Here is a 21,396-nt window from a genome sequence, read left to right on the forward strand (position 1 = left end):
AGGTAGGTAGGTACATAGGTAGGCGGGTAGGTAGGTAGGTAGGTAGTTAGGTAGGTAGGTAGGTAGGTAGGTAGGTAGGTAGGTAGGTAGGTAGGTAGGAAGGTAGGTAGGAAGTTACATATAGATAGTGAGCAAGCAATCAGTTAGTTATTTCAATATAATAATACATCCAGCAAACCTTTTCCATCCTGTTCTTCTTCGTCAGTCAATTCTTCCTGGAATGAATGAGAAAAAGTGGAAATAAAGATGTAATAGTGATGAGTAAAATTACGGTGCTTATTATACATCAAAAGCGTCTATGTTCTATATGTACTATATAAATATCGCATATTAGAAGCCACCAACATTCTACATATCAGGTAGAAATATTCAATGAACTATGCCGTTTTACCATTTTGCCGTGTTAGTGAATACTTACAGGGGGAGGAGTAGAAGGAGGTGTTGGTTCTGGAGGAGGTGTCCTTGGAGGAGAAGACACAGGCGAATCTCCAAAGTCCGGCAGCTTCCATATATCACTATTAGAGAACTTTATTTCCTCAACCCTGGAATCTTTTCTCCCAACAACAGGATCACTACTTAATGACATGCTTCTTGGAGTGGAGTAGGGTGAGTAGTAGATATCCGTTGGAGCGAGGGATAAGTTGTCTGACATTGAGCTGATGGACTGAAAATTTAAAAAATAATTTAAGTCATTGCCTTTTTATTTTGAACAAAAAGGAGCGAACAAATATATGGCGACCAATGTGAGTAACTGTTGTTTTAGACTGACTATAGCCTCGTGTTGACCTGGAAAAATAAAAACGTATTTTACACTAATTAACTCGCGTTTGATTTCTGGACTCGGCATCACATGTTGGAAGATTCGTTAGGTCTTTCCCTTTAAGCAAGGGTTGTTCAGTAACTCCCGGGTTATTCGGGGTTAATCGGGGTCTCTCCCCCCGCACAGCCTAACGCACTATATTCTGAATCAGTCTGTGAGGTTCGATAATTTAAAAAAAATCTTAGACACTTTTTCAAGCCCAAGTACTAGTGTTTGCACGTGTACATTGCTACTCGTTACCTCTAAATTTTCTTGTAGATCTTGTTGTTGTAGATCAGGCGGAGGCCGGCCCTCCATAAAGAACGACGTCTTTAGCTGGAGATTTGGGAATGGGACCTGTGAAAAAAAGCGGGGATAATCAGTGATGGTTGGAATAATGAGAGTTACATCGAGGTGGTATTAATTTTATGAAGTTTTGCGACTTGAACAACAGCGACAGGTCACTGAGTATTGTTACGTCAGCATTACGTCACATTGCTCAAAAAAGCGCGCGCATGCGCAGAACTCCACGAATAACAGCGCGCGCGCTCGATAATCACAAATTTTAAACACTACTAGTGTAAGAAAGTCAAACAGTTTAAATATTTGTGTTTTACGAAAGCTATCCGGTGTACTAAATGTCAAGGAGAGAACTGAACTATTGAACTATTGAATAATCAAAATGAAATGAAGAAATGTCTGTATAGTAATTCTTTAAGTTAAGAAATTGTTGAAAATATCTCTCACAGAGGTTTAGGAAAGATATAGGTTAAAAGACCGATTTGATAATGAATTTTGTTGTTGCTTTTGTCGTTGCTGTCGTCGTCATCGTCGTCGTCGTTGTTATGACTTACTAAATAGTTTTCCATGTTGGTTGGATCAGGCTGCAGGATTTTCTTGCCTTCATATCTGACTGATGGATCTTCGTAAATGTCAGATTCTACAAGACCAATGATTGAGATATATTCAATAGAGCGGATTTTGTACGAGTGGGATTTATACGACAAATAGAACTAATCCACTGTTTTCCTATTTCGGATCACGTGTCATTTCCGAGAATATTATTTCTTTGTTTAACTGTGGCACATGAGAAGACGCATGAATATGGATACAACTCAAACAAATAATCTTATTTTCAAGAGAATAACACGTGGTCTAACATGGACAAAACATTACGCCCCAAGTGGATTTGGCCCATTTGTAGCCGTACTGAAGTCGCATACAGTGCTTCCCAGTCATGCGCGCGAAATCGCACGATTTGCCGTCGCGACAAAATAGAGTTTTGACGGACGTCAGTCAAGGTGTTTCCATGATATTGTCGGAAAGCACAAAGTTTTTAAGAGCGTGTCTATGAAATGCCATGGAAAGCCCTTGATTGACATCCTTCAAAACCTACTTCGTTGAGAGGACGATTTGCGAGGACGATTTGCGCATTGAGGCTTGCGAAATGCGCAAGAACGGGTTGTGATGGATGAGTTGTGCGCAAACAAAAGCTATTTCAACTATGACTCGCTGTCGGTCCATCATTACTTTTTAACTTCCAACTCAAAAAGTGTGAAGCACACTAGAAGATTGTGCGCTTCTCGAAATATACCGGTCGTATCTGGTCGTTTCTCGAGCATACTAACCCGTCTCGAATGCATCGTCTAATCCATTGTCGCCACTCCCCGATTGCAATTCTTTTGAAGGTAGAACTAGAACAGATTAAAGCCAAAAAAATCTATAAAAACTAGTCTTTGGGGTGCGGAATGGGAAACGGTAGTCTACACTAGAGAATTAAGTCAAGAGGAAAATGTTGCGCTTTTGCGGTAATTCACGCTTACCTTTGGTATGTGAAATTAAGAAAATATGTTTCTTAAAGCCTATCAATACATCGCCTGTGGAGAAAAATAATCATTCAGTCAATGCGCAGTATCTGGGCTGGTTGCAGAATGCTTTCAAATTAAGGGGGAAAAACTTGGTCTGAAAATAAAAATGGTGAAAATGCAACGATTTTTCGTCGTCCTTGGGAGTTGCACGGAAATTGGAAGCCAAGTGTGAACGATAAAGCGCTGAGGAGTAGCGCTCGCCTCTCACCAATGCGACCCGGGTTTGTTCTTCGATTCTATTCCCATACTAGATTTCGTATGTGACTAGTTTTTTTTTTTGCTGGTTCTCTCCTTTGCTTTGAGGTTCTACGGTTTTTACTCCCTACGCAAAAATCAATTTCTAAATTCCTTACGTATTATACTTTTTGCGAAGATTGCTGCAACGTGTATCGCAACATTTTTTTCAAATTGCGCTGTACGTTACACGCTGCAATACTCCATGCAACTTGCAACGCAACGCCGCTACGAGACAAGTTGCAGAGAAAATTACTCCGTGTAATCGCAACATTAGTCATAAATCTCTGCATGGCATTTAATCGCTCCCTGCGTAACCGACGTAAAATATTAAAGATATATTACAAGTTCAATAATAAGGCATGAATAGCAATTTAGCAGTACCTCTGTTGTTTAGAAAATGAGCAGCTGTCAGCGAGCCATCCAAAGATATTTCTCGAAGTAAAGTTTTTGTTTTATCCCATAGTCGTAAAAACCCGTCCGTGCTGGAAACGACAAAGGACATGATTGAAGTAAGCCTTAATAACTTGAGTTAGCTGCGAGTTATTATGCGCATTCGATATGGCTGGGAACAAATCACGTTGAGATTGTGACGTGTCGTAAGTGAAGGAAAGTCCAGTCTTCTTATTTACAGCCGTTAAACAAAGGTACAAAAATTTAGGGAATCACACGTGAAATGGGAAAAAAATTCCGTCCAAGCTAAAGGTGTAATGTGTTGCTATTGTGTGCAAGTCCTAATGGAATACGTGATGTATGTTATTATACGTTTATGAATGGGCCTTACTCAATCGGTAGCGAAGTTTATTCTAATGAGATCGAAAAAACTTTGTTTAACCCGCATAGATATATTCTACAGCATTAAATGCGAGACTATGCGAGTAGAAATCTATTGTTTCAGTCATAATGACTCCCCTCCCAAACCCTGAATATGACAGGAAACTCAGGAAAAACTTGGAACTTGAGTGAAATTGCATACCCTGTTTATGACGAGAAGCTCGAAAAACCATACCCTGTTCAGCGGATCATCCCCGTATAGTTCATATATGGGAGTATCCCCGCCCCGGGAATGACTCATGTCTGCTGCTTTAGAAAGATGCATTGCTAGGCTGATCATTACCACCTGATAAATGGGTAATGAAACTTTTTAAAATATAGAACCAACCTTGAGCTACAAAATATTCCTAGAGACTTGTTTGCATCGATGCCGTTGATTGGACCTTGGTGGTCACGTGACTGTGGGCGTTTCCCTTCTGATAGACAATAAGGTTGTGCTTAGTAATATAATAAAAGTAAGATTATTATTAGATTATTATTATTAATATTATTATCATTATTATTATTATTATTAGTGCCTTGACAAACACAGGAACATGAAGAAGTGAAAGAAGGGGAAACAAGGAAAAGAAACAACACTTGATTTTATGTGCCTTACGTTCTATCAGTATTAATAATATATTGAAGAAATAGAAAACGCGCGCGCGTGCTGTGTGCTGTCATAAAGCACGCGGGGGTTGGCAGAACACGAGAGAAGTGTTAGGAGAAGCACGACGCGTAGCGGAGTGCTTTTGGACACTTCTCGAGTGTTCTGCCAATCCCCAAGTGCTTTATGACTGCACACAGCACAGCAAGCAAGTTTTTCATTTCTTTTATAAAATACAAATTACAATAATAGATAGGAATGACGCAACGGAAAGTGCGCGCGCGTGCAATGTGCTCTCATAAAGCACGCGTTCCAAACCAATCAGAATGCGACATTCATAACAGTTATTTTATAACATCAGTTAAAGCAATCTCGATCCGAAAAATAGAGCTAATCTCGATCCGAAAAATAGAGTTATTCTTCTTGGTTTTAAATCCTGCCTGGGAGCAGTTTACTGACAAGAGCTCTCGCACTTGGTTTATCAGTATTTTCTCTCTATATATTGCTGTTTTCTATTTACTACGGATCTCACCGAACTGTGGGGACAAGTCAAAAATTTGTCTCGCTACCACACCCTTATTCGTTCACTGACACGCCTACTTTTGTCACTGTCTCGGATCTAGTACATTACCAGTAAGGTATTCACTGTAATACATGTAATAAAAGTAGGCGTGTCAGTAGACGAATTAGGGTGTGGTAGCGAGACAAATTTCCGTAGTATATGAGATGCGTAGTATATATTACTAAAGCTACTTCCTACGCCACAAATGGGTCCTGAAAAGCATCAACATTACCCAGATCCAATCTTCACTCTTTTATATCAAGGGCTATATAAGAAAAAGAAAGGAAACGAAAGAAAAACGAGCAAAAAAGAAAAAGAAAAATAAGGCAATATAAGAAAAGAAAAGGAAGAAAGAAAAAAGGAAAAGGAAAGAAAATGGGATAAAAGGGAAAGTTTACTTTTCATCTCTGTACCGTGGTATGTGGGAACATCTTCAGTTCCAGGGTTGAGGCGATGAAGGCCAATGTACCCACTTTCATGACCGCTCAGAAACAGATCTTCCTGTAATGACAACAAGAATCTTACTACTCTTTGTAACCTTATTACATTCGCATGTATACCACAGGCCAAACAAGGTTTTGTGCGAATGTTGTTTTCGTCAAATTTTCGGCTTTTGAAAGGGTATGAATAATTTCAATGTATAGAAAAAAATGTACGACCTCTAAAATTTTACATATGCCTCTAAAGTTTGATTTTTGAGGGATTTTTTTTGGAAAATCAGGAATCCTGTATTGGATTGATGGACTGGACTGGACTGGACTTGGTTAACTGGATCTTCGGATCGCAAATGTTTTTTTACGTCGTATCTACAGCTATTCATTTCGATATTCATATCTAGTAACTTTATGCTGACATTTTGGCAAAAAATCAAGTTTAAAAAATGATTTTAAAAACATTATATTGGATCTTGGATCGCAAGAACATTTCTTCTTGTTAGAACTGTCCATCCACCAACAATCCTTCATGTACTACCAAGGACTATTGAGTGCGGTGAACAAATAGCGTTTTTAAAGGCTTTAGTCTAAGGGATGTCAGTGAAAGTCAACTGAACCAACTTTAACTGCAAACTCTTTTGTGTAATTTTTTTTTTTTTCACGTTTCCTTCTCACATGCGACTTTTTCTGGATATACTTTCGATTATCAAATGAGAGCTTTTTGTAGCAACGCAACTTGTTTTCGAAATTATCATAATCATTGACTTAAAACGTTTTGACAAAAGCCAATTTAATTCTTCCTTGATCCGACATTTTGAATCCAGGACCAAATGGTTTTCTTTTGCTATCAAATGGTTTTCTGTTGCTATCAATGGGTTGTCTTTTGCTATCAAATGGTTTTCCGTTGCTATCTAATGGTTTTCCGTTGCTATCTAATGGTTTTCTGTGGCTATCAAGTGGTTTTTTGTTGCTATCAAATGGTTTCTATCAAGCGTTTTTCTTTTACAATTAAATGGTTTTCACAAAGTCTCTATCAATCAGTTCCCTCTTTCTATCGACAGTTTTTCGTCTACAAGTAAATTGTTTTTTCGACCACTCTTTTGATCTCATAATGCATAAAGCTCAAGATCATCTAATGTTTGTCGCTGCTTCCTGCTGTGAAAAGAGTTTCTATCAGATGTCTTTCTTTTACAATCAAATGGTTTTTATAGTCTCTATCAATCAGTTTCCTCTTGCTATCAACGGAATGGTTTTTGTCTACAATTAAATAGGTTATTACTTATGATTTTTGCCCTCATCTGAAAGCTTGAGCTCATCTCGATCTAATGGTTGTCGATGCCTTCCTGCTGTGAAAAGATTTCTTTTGTGCGCAAATTAATTTACCGCTTGTCTAGTCCTACCATTTATCATTTTAAAGGATTTATTAAAAATGTTTTGTGCATCAAATCAACCATACATCCAAATGGCTTCTTTCTCACTGCCATTTAATTAAATGGTTTTCTTTAGGGTTTTTAATATTACAAATGCAATTACTTTTGATGACCTAAGCCGTATTTCTTAATTGAAAAAGAGACCTAACTTGCTCAAGGTTTTGTGATTTTATATTTAGTCTTAATTCATGATTCTTGACGTTAAAAAATAGGAACTTTGAGAAAATTCTCATATCGTTTTTGGATCGACTCAAGTTTTTTTAAGCTTTCAAATTTGGCCCAGTTAGGCTTTTTTTAGCGCCAGTATAAATGTAGTTGTAAACTAGTGTTGAAGTTAGATGATGGGTTAAAAGGAGAAAACTATGAATTTCAATTGCGGAAAGAAATTAAAAGGAAAAGACAAGAAAATAGTGATATTAATGACATTCAATTCATTAAAAGTGAGAAAATTATCTGATAAAGAAATTAAACAAAATATGAAAATTGTGAAATGACTTTTCAATTTAGAAAATAAATTGTCCTAGATAACGGTTCCACTTCAATTATTAAGATTATTCAAAATTTTCTTCTGCAATATCCCATTTGGCGGTTCGTTGTTCCCAATGATAACAGAACACTATGGGGTGGATAATTCATATTCGTGAGCTAATTTTTTTAGGACAAAACTGAAAAGACTTCTTCCCATATTTTTGATCGTTCTTTGATAAAAAAGGATAACGACTTAATCAGAATTGAACCAACAACTCGAATATAAGAATTAAAATAACCACGAAACGAAAATAAAGCTGGCATTTAAGTAAATAGTAATTATTACTGAACAAACAACACGTATCAGAAAAGGGACGACACAATTAATTTTCAAGAAATTGCGAGAAAAAAGGCAAGAAATCTTTACGACTGAACAAATACTCTTCTTGATGAAGGACAACGAAAGAAGAAAGCCCTCAAGAACGAATTAAGTTGAAATAAGTTGAGCTAAAACATAAAAAACAAAAACAAACAATTCATTGATGAAAAATTTTTTAAGCAAAGCTAAGTAGCTAAGTATAGTGTATTGAGGATTGGCGTGAGAATTGTGGTGTAAAATCTTATAAATAACAATCAAATATGTTGAATATAATCTCAGACGTTAATGATTTTTGAAACCACAAAATTGAAGCAATCAAGTCCGATAAGCTTCAAGATTGTGTATAGAACGGTAATGGTGCTCAAAGCCGGGTGTAATAAAATAAAATTGCCTTGGCAGATGGACAATTCACCACTAGATTGAAGTGTCTTCGAGTATCTATCAAATGTTTTGAAGAGAAAGAGATTGAAGTACCATATTGCGGTTGAATTAATAAAAAAATTATATTTTGTCCTTGTTTGAAAAGAAAATCAAAAGATATATACCCAAATTTAGTTTTAAAAAGTAATTTTTGGGCTGATCAAAGTCAGGGCACGGCTAACTCACAGATTGAACGCTGAAATAACCTCTGGGCCGACCAAAGTCAGAGCAAGGCTTACTCACAGATCGAACGCTGACGAAATAATTTCTGGGCTAATCAAAGTCAGGGCAAGGCTAACTCACAGATCGAACGCTGAAATAACCTCTGTGCTAATCAAAGTCAGGGCAAGGCTAACTCACAGACCGAACGCTGAAATAACCTCTGGGCTAATCAAAGGCAGGGCAAGGCTTACTCACAGATCGAACACTGACGAAATAATTTCTAGGCTAATCAAAGTCAGGGCAAGGCTTACTCACAGATCGAACGCTGAAATAACCTCTGGGCTAATCAAAGTCAGGGCACGGCTAACTCACAGATCAAACGCTGACAATAGTTTCTGGGCTAATCAAAGGCAAGGCACGGCTAACTCACAGATCGAACATTGAAATAACCTCTGGGCAGATCAAAGTCAGGGCAAGGCTTACTCACAGATCGAACGCTGAAATAATTTCTGGGCTAATCAAAGTCAGGGCACAGCTAACTCAGATCGAAAATTGGAATTTAGCGTGTTAATAGGTATTGCGGAAGAGTAAAACTGGAAAACCCGGAGAAAAATCTTCATATATAAAGCGGTGCAGTTTGAGCGCAATTGGCCTTTTCTGAGTTCGATAAACAGGATGCATTTTGGTCTAGCTTGGGTACGAGCAACGCCATTTAAGGCATAATGAATAATACGGACGTTTTTACCGAAGCTAGACCACAATGCACCATGTTCGCTATTTAAGAAACGGTCTAAGACCAACCAGATGCATTTACCTTCCGTGAGTCCAAGTAAGAAAAAATGCCCATCAGTTGGCACGCTGATCAAGTTTCTTTGTGATTTAATTAGCAAAGGAGACAGCAATCTTCCTGTTACCCTCATTGAGTTCACCTTTCTGTTCATCAGACAAATGAATTGCAACCACGACACTGATGATGGCGCCATGCTTCTTACACTTGAAATAATCTTGAATATAATTGAATTTTCTACGCCTCGCGCATTTACATTTAAACACGTTCGCTATTAATATCCTTGAAAACCTCCCGTAATAATTAAATATTAAATCGATTTTACCCCTTCGATTCATTGAGATGAATCAAACATCGAACCCTGAAACAACCTCTGGGCTGATCAAAATCAAGGCACGGCTAACTCACAGATCGAATTCTGAAAAAAACCTCCGGGCTGATCAAAGTCAGTGCACGGTTGAACCCTGAAACATCCTGTGGGCGATCTATATTGGCACGACTAGACACAACTGAATTTAAAATGTTTTGTCGCGTATAAAATGAGAAGGCAAAACGAAGGACCCAGAGATAAACCCTCGAATCCAAGAAATCTGAAGGAACTACATTTCATATATTCAAAAGTACTTTCCGCCAAAGCAGTTCATGTTCATGTTCAACGGGAAAAAACGCGATAACACAAGATTGATTGAAGGATTTGAGAAGGCAATCGCACTAAAACATTCTAGACAAATTGTTCCAAAAAAAAAAAACAAAAAAAAACATACAAGAGCTGATGTTTCAAATAGGAAGATTTCCAGCATCCTGCTTCTAGTAATATTTAGGGTACTGTATTTTATAAATTACTCGTTGGATTTAAGTGCAACATTATGACAAAGTAAATAATGGTAATGACAAAGTTTTAGTAAAACTCTCTTTCGGCATCGCATCGTTTGATATTTTGATTTATATATATATATATATATATATGTTATTTACCGGCAAGAAGGTGCGGATAGGGAAAACCTGTGCCCGAGATCTTAAATACACGTTTTCAAGACCGAGGGCACAGTTTTTCCTTATCCGGACCAACTATAGGACAGTAAATGACTTATCTATTTTTTTCCGTATTTTTTTTTTACTTGTCTTTGTAATCGTTTTGTTTTGTTGTTTAGCGGCAAAGGATACCGGACCGCGAGCGCGGGCAGATACTAACAAAATACCGCCCGCTCAAACAGCCAATCAGAACGCACGATTTTTCAGGATACCGGACCGGAAAAAAAAAAAAAAATTAGTGAAAATACATAGGTCATTATTGAAAATCTCGCGCGCTGATTGGTCGAGAAACTCACACTATCACACGATAATTACCTTCAGCGATAATGCAAAATGGCGGGCAGCCGCTTTGTTGCTCGCTGTTACCGGGAAAAAAGTCTTTTATCTTCTTTTTTTTCCCTTTTTTTGAAAGAAACACCTGTGTATTTATACTAAAACAATTATTTGCCTCAGCCTCAATAAATCGAAGACTCGCGTCTCGGTAAATATTTCCGATAATTGTTAAATAGATGCTTTGCACCGACTGAGTTAATACTGTAAAAAGGGTTGGTTCACGCGACCAGCTGAAGCAGAAACAAATTCAGGATATCGACTTATCACTGAACTCTATGGATTCAAGAGTCTCTTCCGCAAAGGAAATGCTTTACTTTGGAAGTAAAACAGGATTTTTACCTCCTTGAGGACCAAATGCTATAAAGAGATCGATCGATTAACATCCGAGAGAGATGAGCTTTGACCGTTTAAGCATTGGATCTCCTAAGTTATCTCGGAGTTTGGTCTAAAATGTAAGGCACGCACTTACAAAACCATTGGAATAATGGGAGTTAATTCCGAATTATATATTTAGAAGGAAACAAGACACATAATAGTGATGTGGAGTACAGGATATGGATTTAGACAGCTTTTTAGATAGTCCCCGCCACTTCTAGCTTTGTCCCCCTCCCTCCCCCTTTCTCACGACTTCAGTTTTGTTCTCTTGAAACGCCTACCCTAAATACCTTTCCCCCCTTTATTAACTATCCTAGCCCTCCCCACCCTCTTGTTCTGTACCTCAAACTTGTTCCTTGAGTCTCTTGTTTTATGTCCCACCCTTGTTTTATTCCCCCTTGTTTCGTGCCCCCCTGTTTTATGTCCCACCCTTGTTTCATGCCCCCTTGTTTTATTCCCCCTTGTTTCATGCCCCCCTGTTTTATGTCCTACCCTTGTTTCATGCCCCCCTGTTTTATGTCCTACCCTTGTTTCATGCCCCCCTGTTTTATGTCCTACCCTTGCTTCATGCTTCCTTGTTTTATGTCCTACCCTTGTTTCATGCCCCCTTGTTTCATGCCCCCCTGTTTCATGCCCCCCTTGTTTCATGCCCCCCTGTTTCATGCCCCCCTTGTTTCATGTCCCCCTGTTTCATGCCCCCCTGTTTCATGCCCCCCTGTTTCATGCCCCCCTGTTTCATGCCCCCCTGTTTCATGCCCCCCTGTTTCATCCCCCCTTGTTTCGTGCCCCCTTGTTTCGTGCCGCCAGGTTTTTAAGTGCTCTTTAACTAAGAAGCTCATTGAAAATATAGTGAGATCTCCATTTAAAAGTTTTAATCTGAATTTCGAATGTTTTTAAGAACAACTCATAAAAGTAGACACTTTATACGTCCTGGCATAACATTTGCATAGACCAACGACTGAGATGGGGTTTTTCGTCTCTCACGGAAAATATTGAAAATGAAGTGCATTCTCGAAATCGTTCACGCTCTGCGTATTTGAATCATCGTAATACTTTTATTGGCCTTCGGTACTTTTGATGTCGAGCTTGGCACAGGTTTAGGTTTGATTTATGAAAAATAAAACGTTATGCTTGAGTATAGATTTGCGCATCTCAGTGACGTTGGTGCAAGCTGGACAACCCTCTGGAGACAAGAGATATATCAAGTTTTCTTACTTCGGCTCATCAAATTAAGGACTCATATTTTTAATTCGAAGTTGGTTATGACAATCAAGAGATTTTTATCTAAAAAATTCTAGACAGATCCTTGGAGTCAAGTTAACCACTTTGATCACTTCCGTGGTGTAATATCAATTAAGACATTTGCCGTTATTTACGAACTCTGCTGAGACATGAAGTCTGATCCTTAAACTTAAAAGCATTAATAAGTCATCGTAGCCATGGAAAAAATAAGTCAAAAGCAAGGCAGGAAGTAGTTTTTGTAAGGTTTTCGAAAAACGCACGCCATGGGATATGGGGGGATAGGGTGGGGGTGGGAAGAGGGGGCGACTAGTCATTCGATGGGAAGGAACAGATAGCTGCTAAATATATTTAAACTATAAGAGAACTGGAATCTCGAGGGAATTGAATGGAAAAATAAACTGATCCGCCAATCACGCGATCGACCGGGAGCCATCCGACCGACCCGAAACAACGGGAATCTTAAGGGAAGTCAGGTGATTACAGATAACTATCTAAAAAAAACATATTCAAACTTTAACCAACCAGCCAACCGATAGACCGGTAAAATGCAGACTGACCAACAACTGGAAACTAAAGGGAATTGAATAAAGATAACTGACTATCTAGAAAAGCATGGGAAAATAAACCGATCAATCAACCGATCAACCGGGAACCATCCGACCGACGCGAAACAACTTGAATCTAAAGGCCACAAGTGAATACAGATAAATATCTAATAAAACATACAAACTTTTTAAAAAAGAGGATGAAAACAAGACAAACTGTATTTCTTTTAAATTATGTCTGTAGATGTTTCTCGAGGCCTCTCTTACCCTAAATCCTATACGTGCCCACTCACGTCACCAACATCAACGAGTATTTTTCAACAGCTGAAATCGTTTAAGAGTTAGCTACATTTATCAACTTGGCGTTTTGCCTCGAGAGAAAACAATGAAACATAATTAAAAAACTTAAAGATAATATCAAAAATAAATAAATATGTTTTATCTCAAAAGATAATCACCTTTGAAGATATTGAATGTATAATATCAGTAGAGAGAAGAGAAATTTGACTTTGAGACGAAAAGATAAAAGTGTAAACTGAAAAAAAAAAAGAAGAATCGCCCGACAAAGCGGTCGTGAGCATAGGCAAGACTAACAAGTAGAAATGTTTGGGTTCAATAGCTCATCTTGTTGATTGAAAACAGTACAGGAGAGTTCTTCAAATTGTGTGAGGAAGCTATTAGTGACTGGTCGCTTAGCAATGTCGGTGCGTTTAAATAACTTTATTTGTTTACACTGTAAAACGTTATGAAAAATAGAGATGCAATTAAAGTTGAATCGAAAGACATGTTTAAGTCACTTGATACAAAAGACGATTTTAGCCAATTTATCAGGTAAAATTGGCGGGAAGCCATTCAAAAATAATTGGATGCGATTCACTACATAGGAAGTCAATTTGTAGTAGCCACTTTCTTCTTGACTTTTGGACCCTTCGAAAACCTTCTAATTTTTTCGAATATGCCCTGAAACTAGCCTGATTGAACTCAGGACGGAAAGGTTAATTCATAGATTGAATTTGAAATTAGCTTGACATGTTTTGAGGAATGCGGGAAGAAGGCGGAAAAAAACCCTTGAATAAGGAATTCAAAAAAAACTACGTATTGTCTTCACGGGTATTTCATTCTACTGAAAGCAGTCAAGTTTTGAATATTTTCTGCTAGACCATAACGCGAGAAAAAAATAAAATAAAATAAAATAACAAAACCGAATAATACAAAAGTAAAAAGTTAACTTCATCTTTTGACGAGACAATGCTTTCAAAATAGTCTGGCACACGCAACAAAAAGCTTGCAGAAAGCTTCCCCCTCCCTCCCCCCTCTCAGTCCCCTTAAAACGTTCAAGAGCTCACGTTTGACATTGGAAGGTTTCCAGCATATGTTTCCTAAATGTTTTCTTGCTTATAAAATATAAGTAAAATAAAAAACACTTCAAAATTATTAAAATTATAGACAAAATAACGTAAATGTGAACAAAATGAATTCACGACACAAAAACAAATATTCAGGCAGATAAATGCACTATAATAGTATAGTGGAAGAGAAAGCAATTTTCTAGAATTTAATATTTTAGATATATATAACGTAGTATTTGTAAATAGTCATTTAAATAAGCTGAATAGATGAATATCACTGTCATTTTGAAACGTTCAGACTTTAGTTCTCAGCCGAAATATTAATTCAGAAATTGCATTTACGACCAATATCGTAGGTCTGTTTGTCGCTTCACCGGACTAAAGTGGTCAGCTTTTATCCATGCCTTAAGGGTGTCCGGATTTCCTCAAAAATCGTCGTACTTTCTTGCCTGATAATTCTCGATCGATTGAATGACTCGTACACAAAACGCTCTTTCTTTCTGTTAGGTTAGTATTTTAAGTACGATGAATTTTAATCAATTTTAAATAAACTGGATGGATAACTATGGCTATGATAAAATTGCTCAAATGTAGGCTATTTTTAGGCTAATTGTACCCTGACTGCAAGACATGTTTTGATGATCCTCAGATGTTTTAAGATGATTTTGAAAGAATGACAAGTCAAACGCATCATGATAAAGCTAGCTAGCTAATGGTTGATCAAGGGCCTGTCGCCGATCATGTGCAGATAACACAGGGATTCATCTTTTCGTTTCCCACTTCAGTTTCCACTTCAGTTCTTTTTACATGATGTTAAAAAGTCTTTTTTTGAATCGGTATACAGATATGGTATATGTTAAAAGCTCTTTTTGGAATCGGTATACAGATATAGCATATGTTAAAAACTCTTTTTGGAATCGGTATAAAGATATAGCATATGTTAAAAAGTCTTTTTGGAATCGGTATAAAGATATGGTATATGTTAAAAAGTCTTTTTTGGAATCGGTATACAGATAGCATATGTTAAAAACTCTTTTTGGAATCGGTATACAGATATAGCATATGTTAAAATATCTGTTTTGGAATCGGTATACAGATATACGTTTGAAATGAAATACCACTGGTTTTTTTTCAGTTTTCTACTGACGTCTTAAAGAAGTTTTGCGTATGTTAAATAGTAACGAGTCTATTGAGTTCTTGTTATTGGCATACAGGGAAGTCATTACCGGGGCATGAGTACAGAGTTATTGGAAAACAAAAACAAAGACGTCATTTTGCTACTTATTATATATATAGTGTATTTTGAATAGCTAATTGAAGAAGACTGCTAAGTAGATAAGTATAGAACAAATAAAACAAGCAAAAAAAAGGAAAAGAAAAAAGAAAAAAGAAAAAGAAAAAACAGAAAAAACAGACGAAGGAAAAGGAAACCGTAGTGAAAGAGAGTAAAAGAGAGAAAAGGAAATAGAAAATTTACAAATACAGAGAGGAAGAGAAAAAAGATCAAGAAAAGACTCAGTTATCGAAAAAAATTGGGGGAAAAAGTAACACCATTTTTTTGTCAAACTTGACATTTTTTTTTAGAAACTGAATATGAGGCAAACAGAATAGAAAAGAAGAAAGCAAAAAAAAAAAAAAGAAAAAAAAATCCCCAAGGAATTCTATTAACCGTAAGACAGAACTACTATATCAATACGAAAAAACAGCGCTGAGTTTAATAAATACATCAGTCCAGCTTTACACTAAATGAATGATATTCATGCAGGAAAAATAGATATGAAAGATAAAAAGAAACCATTAAGATCAACATGCGAAAATCAATATTGAAAGACCGGTGCAGTCAGTGGCAGTCATGAAGAGCTGAAGCAATTTACCGCAAGCGACATTTGAGTCGGTAACCGTTCAGTCATAATGCATCATACTATTGCAGTACATTATACTAGTCAGTGAGATCGTCTAACGACATTTCTAGCACAGCTGAGGCAATTAATACTCTACAAACATATACATAAGATAGTGCAAGAGACTCTACTGGAAAGTAGTGTAACGCTCAACCAAATATACTAATCCGGGCAAGACAAAAGAAAAATGGGGACATATATATAAGCATATATATCCGATAAATGTCAGAATTTTTGAGATCGGGTATGTATCTATATATATATATGGATATGCAATACTAGTTGTTACAATTTTGTTGTCAGTTTAACTCGTTCTTCGTCTTGATCTGTCCCAGGGATAGCCTTGCTATTTACTCTGATCTTTCTCCCCAAAGTAGATGTTCCATTTGTATATTCCGGCCAATTGACAGCTTCAAGATCGCATTTGCTTCCAAAGATCTTCTTTAATCCGTTTTTGAATCGTTTACTAAATGAAAGCATTCTGCGCAACGTTGGAGTGACTTAACATAAAAACTATGAGCTTAAAACCCTTCAGATAGTCATCGAGATCATCTAACGACATTTCTAGCACAGCTGAGGCAATTAATACTCTACAACCATATACATAAAAAAGAGACTCTACTGGAAAAGTGTTTACAAAGTGAAACATTAATGACGTTTTTCCTTTTTTTTCTTTTTTTTTTTTTTTGTTGTCTGAGGCGTCATACTGCCTCGGGCTAAAATGACTATGAAGCATATATTAGAATAATTATATATTAATATTAATATTATATATATATTATATATATTATATTATATTATATATGACGGAAAGTGAGTGAACATGCCTGGGGTATTAATGTCAAGATAATACTAATAATGCCTTGAGCATAGGATAAGTGCGCTATAGAAAAAATAGTTTATTATTTATGTTTTTACAATTTTGTTGTCAGTTTAACTCGTTCTTCGTCTTCATCTGTCCCAGGGATAGCCTTGCTATTTACTCTGATCTTTCTCGCCACTGCTGTAGACGTTCCATTTGTATATTCTGGCCAATTGACAGCTTCAAGATTGCATTTGCTTCCAAAGATCTTCCTTAATCCGTTTTTGAATCGTTTATTAAAGCTGAAGTAAATGAAAGCATTCTGCGCAACGTTGGAGTGACTTAACATTAAAAGTATGAACTTAACATCCTTCAGATAGCAAGGATTGCTGGCTTCAAACTTCCATTTGTGTAGTTGCAGAAAGAAAAAAGTGTACAAGGGGACCCAGCTTACAGTGAAGAGCACAACAACGGATATTAGCATGACGGCCACCTCTCGATTCTCCTTGTTACGCACGCGACGTTGCACCCTGCTTTGCTCAAGAGCGTTGCTCCTGCAGTACAATTCCATGACTACACGCGTGTAAAAGAAAGCAATAGACATGAGGGGGATAGCAATAAGGACGAAGAAACCAGTATTTAAGGCAACCTTTTGGATTTTTATATGTTTATCAGTATCTCTAGACCACACTTGTCGGCAGTACATTTGATCACCATTTTCACTCGTAAGTACAATCACGGTAATGAAGTAATGGCAATGCATGCCCACCGCCACGGCCCAGATCATGGCGATTATGATTAAGCATCTCTTAGTAGTAATAAGATGGGTCTTGTAAGGATAGACTATCGCTAGATATCGGTCAAATGCAATAACTGTCATACTAAAAATGGAGACTGCAAAAGAAACGTCTTGAATGAAGGGAACCAATTTGCAAAAGAACTCCCCGAAGGCTCCAGGGATCAACCATAATTCGTTGCTTAAAATGTACATCACTTGTGTCGGCAAGACGTTAATAGTAGCAAAAAGATCAGATATGCACATGTTAACGATAAAACGGTTTGTGTTCGTCTTCATTCTTTGATCTCTCATGATTACGACCACTACTAAACTATTACCAAGTAGAGAAAAGAAAATGATAACACAATAGCCCAAGATCTTGAATGCTCGCTCTTCGGTCGTAACATCATCCAATGAACATTGGTGAAGTGAACTGTCGTTGGTGTCGGAATAATTGCGGCTTTCCATTTGGATTCTGGTCCCTGTGAAATAATATCGGCTTTGTCAGTCGATAATCTAGATCTGGGTGTGCCAAGAATGGCTTTGCTTCAGTCAGCACTACTATTGAAAATGTTGTGAAAATGTAGGAGATCAAATGTAAAGAGACGAGAATCACGCATGCTAGAGATCACGCGGGCAAAGCGTCAGCAAACTTCTCTCAAGAATTGCTCGCTCATTAAAAGGGAAACACGAATACTTACTTGTTTTTGCTCCAATTATTTAAGCAATATGAGACGCTTGAACGTTGATCTTGAACTAGTATTTCACGGCTCTTCAGCGACTTGGGCTAGAAGTGATATTAGAAATTCTCCAATCGTATCGTCCAGTTAGTCCAAGGTGAAAGGAAAACTACAGACTGAATAAATATGGCAGGATGCGGGTTTTGTGCGACTTACGATTCCTACTGCTTGATTGGTGGCTCACGGCGTTTCACAGCTTGTACCTTTATTCAAATATACTTAGAACTCTGTCGTTCATGCTGTTTGATGGCAAATGGATGAAGTTGTTTGTCGCGCGATACTCCAACCAACACGCGGACACTCAGCAACGGTCTTCGTCAAACTGAACGAACCCTTAATCAACTTCTGATTTTATACCAGTCGAGGACTTACTCAAGCACGTGACTGATACGTAGGATGCCGTAGAATTGGGATATGACGTTGAGGCAAAAGCTAAGGCATCGATTCTAGTCGTTTGACTTGTGTTGTGGCCACCAAACAAAAGCGACAGGTGGGAAAAATCGATCGTGAATTAATGATGAAAAAGAAGACAAAATATCGTGGAAGAGAAAACTTGGTCACAACAATTACTTGCTTACGTCCAAAGTATAAGCAGTGACCTTCTGCATTTTAAAAATATAATGAATGGAATATTTTACGAATGAGAGAGCGAAAAGGAGTAAAAAGCTGAAGTGTTTGTAGAGATATTCATGACTTCATGGAAGAAGAGCTTTTAACCAAAAAAAATGACAGCCAACAAATCGATGCCTAAATAAATAAACCACCTACCATCACAGCTTATAACAGAACACAAAATAACAACAATATATAAGATATCATTAAAAATATATTTCATGGTGGATTGTAGTGGGGGGTTCTTTTACTCTTTTGTTCCTTGCATATGGAGCATATGCACTTCCATTTGTACCAGTACTAAACCACCAAACGAACGTGTTTTCTTTATGTTACATTGTAAACCATTTTTGTTCGTTGCTCTTTTATATTACCGACCAGCTATTCGTCTGTAAAATTTCTTCACGACAAAAATCTGCATAAATTAAAATCTTCAATATAATGACTGACTGTCTTTGTTATTTTCTAAAGATTGTTCATTGATTTCTCTGTATTTTTGCTATATCTTGGTTTGTTATTTTCTCACAAATGATTTGTTAGGTGTTCGAATTTTCAATACAGAAGGATTCAAGAGCTATTTAATCGTTTCATCTACAATCGCCATATTATCTCAACATCTTAGATTATACGACAAGCGAGACTTTTATAAAATCTTATTTCTAAATCTATTCCTAATTTTATCCATCTTAGTCCTTCGAAGCGGTGTCGAACCCCTTCCTTGTGAGGAATAATTCTTAAGGATATCTTTAGTTTAAACATTTCGAAAACTATAACATATAAACATAGCATAATAAATAAAATCAAGAACAGAAGAGAAAATATAAAAGAAGAGACAACCGGTCGTAACGTAAAAATGAATTTAAAATCATTTATGTTTTTAATTTAAATAAGGGAGGATTTTGATTAGTATTTATTTTTATATTAGAGTATAAAACTCTAATATATATACATATACATATATATACACACACACACACATCATATATATTTGTTTTTAATTTAAATAAGGGAAATTTCGATTAATATTTTCTTTATATTAGAGTATAAAACTCTAATATATATATATATATATAAATATTATATATATATATATATATATATATATATATATGTATGTAAAGTTGCAGAATTTTCTTGGTTAGGTGTATAAACATATACATATATATATATATCAAGAAAAGTGAAACTTCTTCAGGCATAAACGTGTTATGGCTGAAGAAGTTTCACTTTTCTTGACATTAATACCCCAGGCATGTCCACTCACTTTCCGTCATATACTTTGACCATTTTGTACGTATACACCTATTTCAAAAAACGTTGTCGGTCGGAGATCTGAAATCTGAGACCGAAAGGAATTCTGGGTTGTAAGCTGTAAATTGTTTTGTGGTTTTAATTAGTGGTTCGCAAAAAGTTAATATCTTGATATATCAACTTTGAGCGATGACCTGCGCTGGCAAACTGTCTGGGTAAGTGTATATTGAATTTTTAACGAGAAAATACTCAGTCTCCCACAATTCCAATCGGTCTCAGATTTCTGAATTCAATTATCCAACCGACAACGTCTGTTGAAATAGGTGTATTATGTCAAAAATTATGGGATATCATCCCTGATATTGTTATCAAGTTGTCTATCACTAGGGCTTTCTGAAAAAAACATCAGGGATGACATTCCATACTTTCTTATATACTTTTGATATACTTGTATATATATATATATATATATATAAAGAGTCAAAGTTTATGGAAACCGCAGTCGCTTTGCAAACATTCTTTAAGAAAAATTGAATATCGAATGTCGAAGAATCTGGAAATATGCAAATTAGTTTATATATATGGATATATGGATATACTTGACGATTGCAGAATTTTTGCAAATCGTTATATGCAGAAATTATGATACTTTTGCATATACATAAAAGTATATTAACATTTTATTAGGAATTATTGGATATCTTCCCTGGCGTTTTTTTTTCAGAATGTGATGAACAGCCCGAAAAAAATATCAGTGATGACTGATACCCCATAATTTCTGATATGCTTTTGATCGGCTTATTGTATGTATGTACGAAAGGATCAGAATTTCTGCATATCGCTGTATATATAATAAATGTCACGTTTCTTGATTGAAAAAATACTCGTTGGAAAATGAACAAAATTGTAATTAAAACTCTCGGGAGCTTATCTGGTCGTTTTGCTCAAATTTATGTCATGGATACATATAGTATTTGATAGATCACACGAATGATAAATACGGGTTGTTATACGTCATAAATGGCAGAAATGTTAAGCGATCAGTTTGGGTGACTTGTTTCGCGTATTCGATCTAAACCTTCGTAAAAATGGTTTACAGGAAAAAGGAAAAAAAGATTTTTAACAATAGCCTATTGTAAGGTGATATATAACTTTGCTAATGGTTGACCTTGTTATTTGTAGGCATATATAAGTGAAACGGATATTGTGGGCATCTTACGATAGTATTTATTCCTGTACAGTATTTTCAAGAGGAAATCTCTATAGAACTAAAAGTTAAAGGTCTACTGTCGGGCCGTACTATATCAGTAAGAGAGCCTTAAAACCGAGACAAACGAATACCTCCAAGCATGAGGAAGCTTCCTTTTGTTCAAGATATTCTCATTTTCATGTAAATTTTGAAAAACAGCTGTCCTAATTTGCTTTTCAGTTTCAAATTTTGTAAGTCCTAAAGAAACAGAAAAGGAGAAAAGA

General features: G+C 36.5%; 2 protein-coding genes across 4 annotated transcripts in view; both read right to left on the bottom strand.

Moving 5' to 3' along the window:
- Positions 1–21,396, bottom strand: part of LOC116303278 (uncharacterized) — a 61,844-nt gene that overhangs the window by 13,893 nt on the left and 26,555 nt on the right. The window contains exons 17-25 of one of the 2 annotated variants that reach the window (XM_089034934.1): positions 5,297–5,384; positions 4,064–4,151; positions 3,286–3,386; positions 2,623–2,676; positions 2,428–2,493; positions 1,654–1,739; positions 1,061–1,156; positions 419–664; positions 179–215 (exon numbers count right to left, since the gene is read on the bottom strand). In XM_089034934.1, coding sequence (XP_088891060.1) covers positions 179–215; positions 419–664; positions 1,061–1,156; positions 1,654–1,739; positions 2,428–2,493; positions 2,623–2,676; positions 3,286–3,386; positions 4,064–4,151; positions 5,297–5,384 — 862 coding nt within the window. Of the gene's footprint in view, positions 1–178; positions 216–418; positions 665–1,060; positions 1,157–1,653; positions 1,740–2,427; positions 2,494–2,622; positions 2,677–3,285; positions 3,387–4,063; positions 4,152–5,281; positions 5,385–21,396 lie in introns of both variants that reach the window. The other variant, XM_089034933.1, reaches the window with a different exon arrangement.
- LOC116303275 (QRFP-like peptide receptor) lies at positions 15,529–18,771 on the bottom strand. Of its 2 annotated transcripts, XM_031712788.2 has the most exons (3): positions 18,217–18,771; positions 18,022–18,107; positions 15,529–17,802 (listed from the first exon to the last, which is right to left on the bottom strand). In XM_031712788.2, the coding sequence occupies exon 3, from the start codon at positions 17,786–17,788 to the stop codon at positions 16,655–16,657; it is 1,134 nt and encodes a 377-aa protein (XP_031568648.2). In that variant the 5' UTR covers positions 17,789–17,802; positions 18,022–18,107; positions 18,217–18,771; the 3' UTR covers positions 15,529–16,654. The 2 variants fall into 2 exon arrangements, with proteins under 2 accessions (XP_031568648.2, XP_031568647.2); XM_031712787.2 differs by having other exon boundaries at positions 18,022–18,771.

Source organism: Actinia tenebrosa, unplaced genomic scaffold (assembly GCF_029948245.1).
Source record: "Actinia tenebrosa isolate PJP-AT-01 unplaced genomic scaffold, QUT_ActTen_1.0 PGA_scaffold3__52_contigs__length_22856419, whole genome shotgun sequence".
NCBI classification, from domain to species: domain Eukaryota; kingdom Metazoa; phylum Cnidaria; class Anthozoa; order Actiniaria; family Actiniidae; genus Actinia; species Actinia tenebrosa.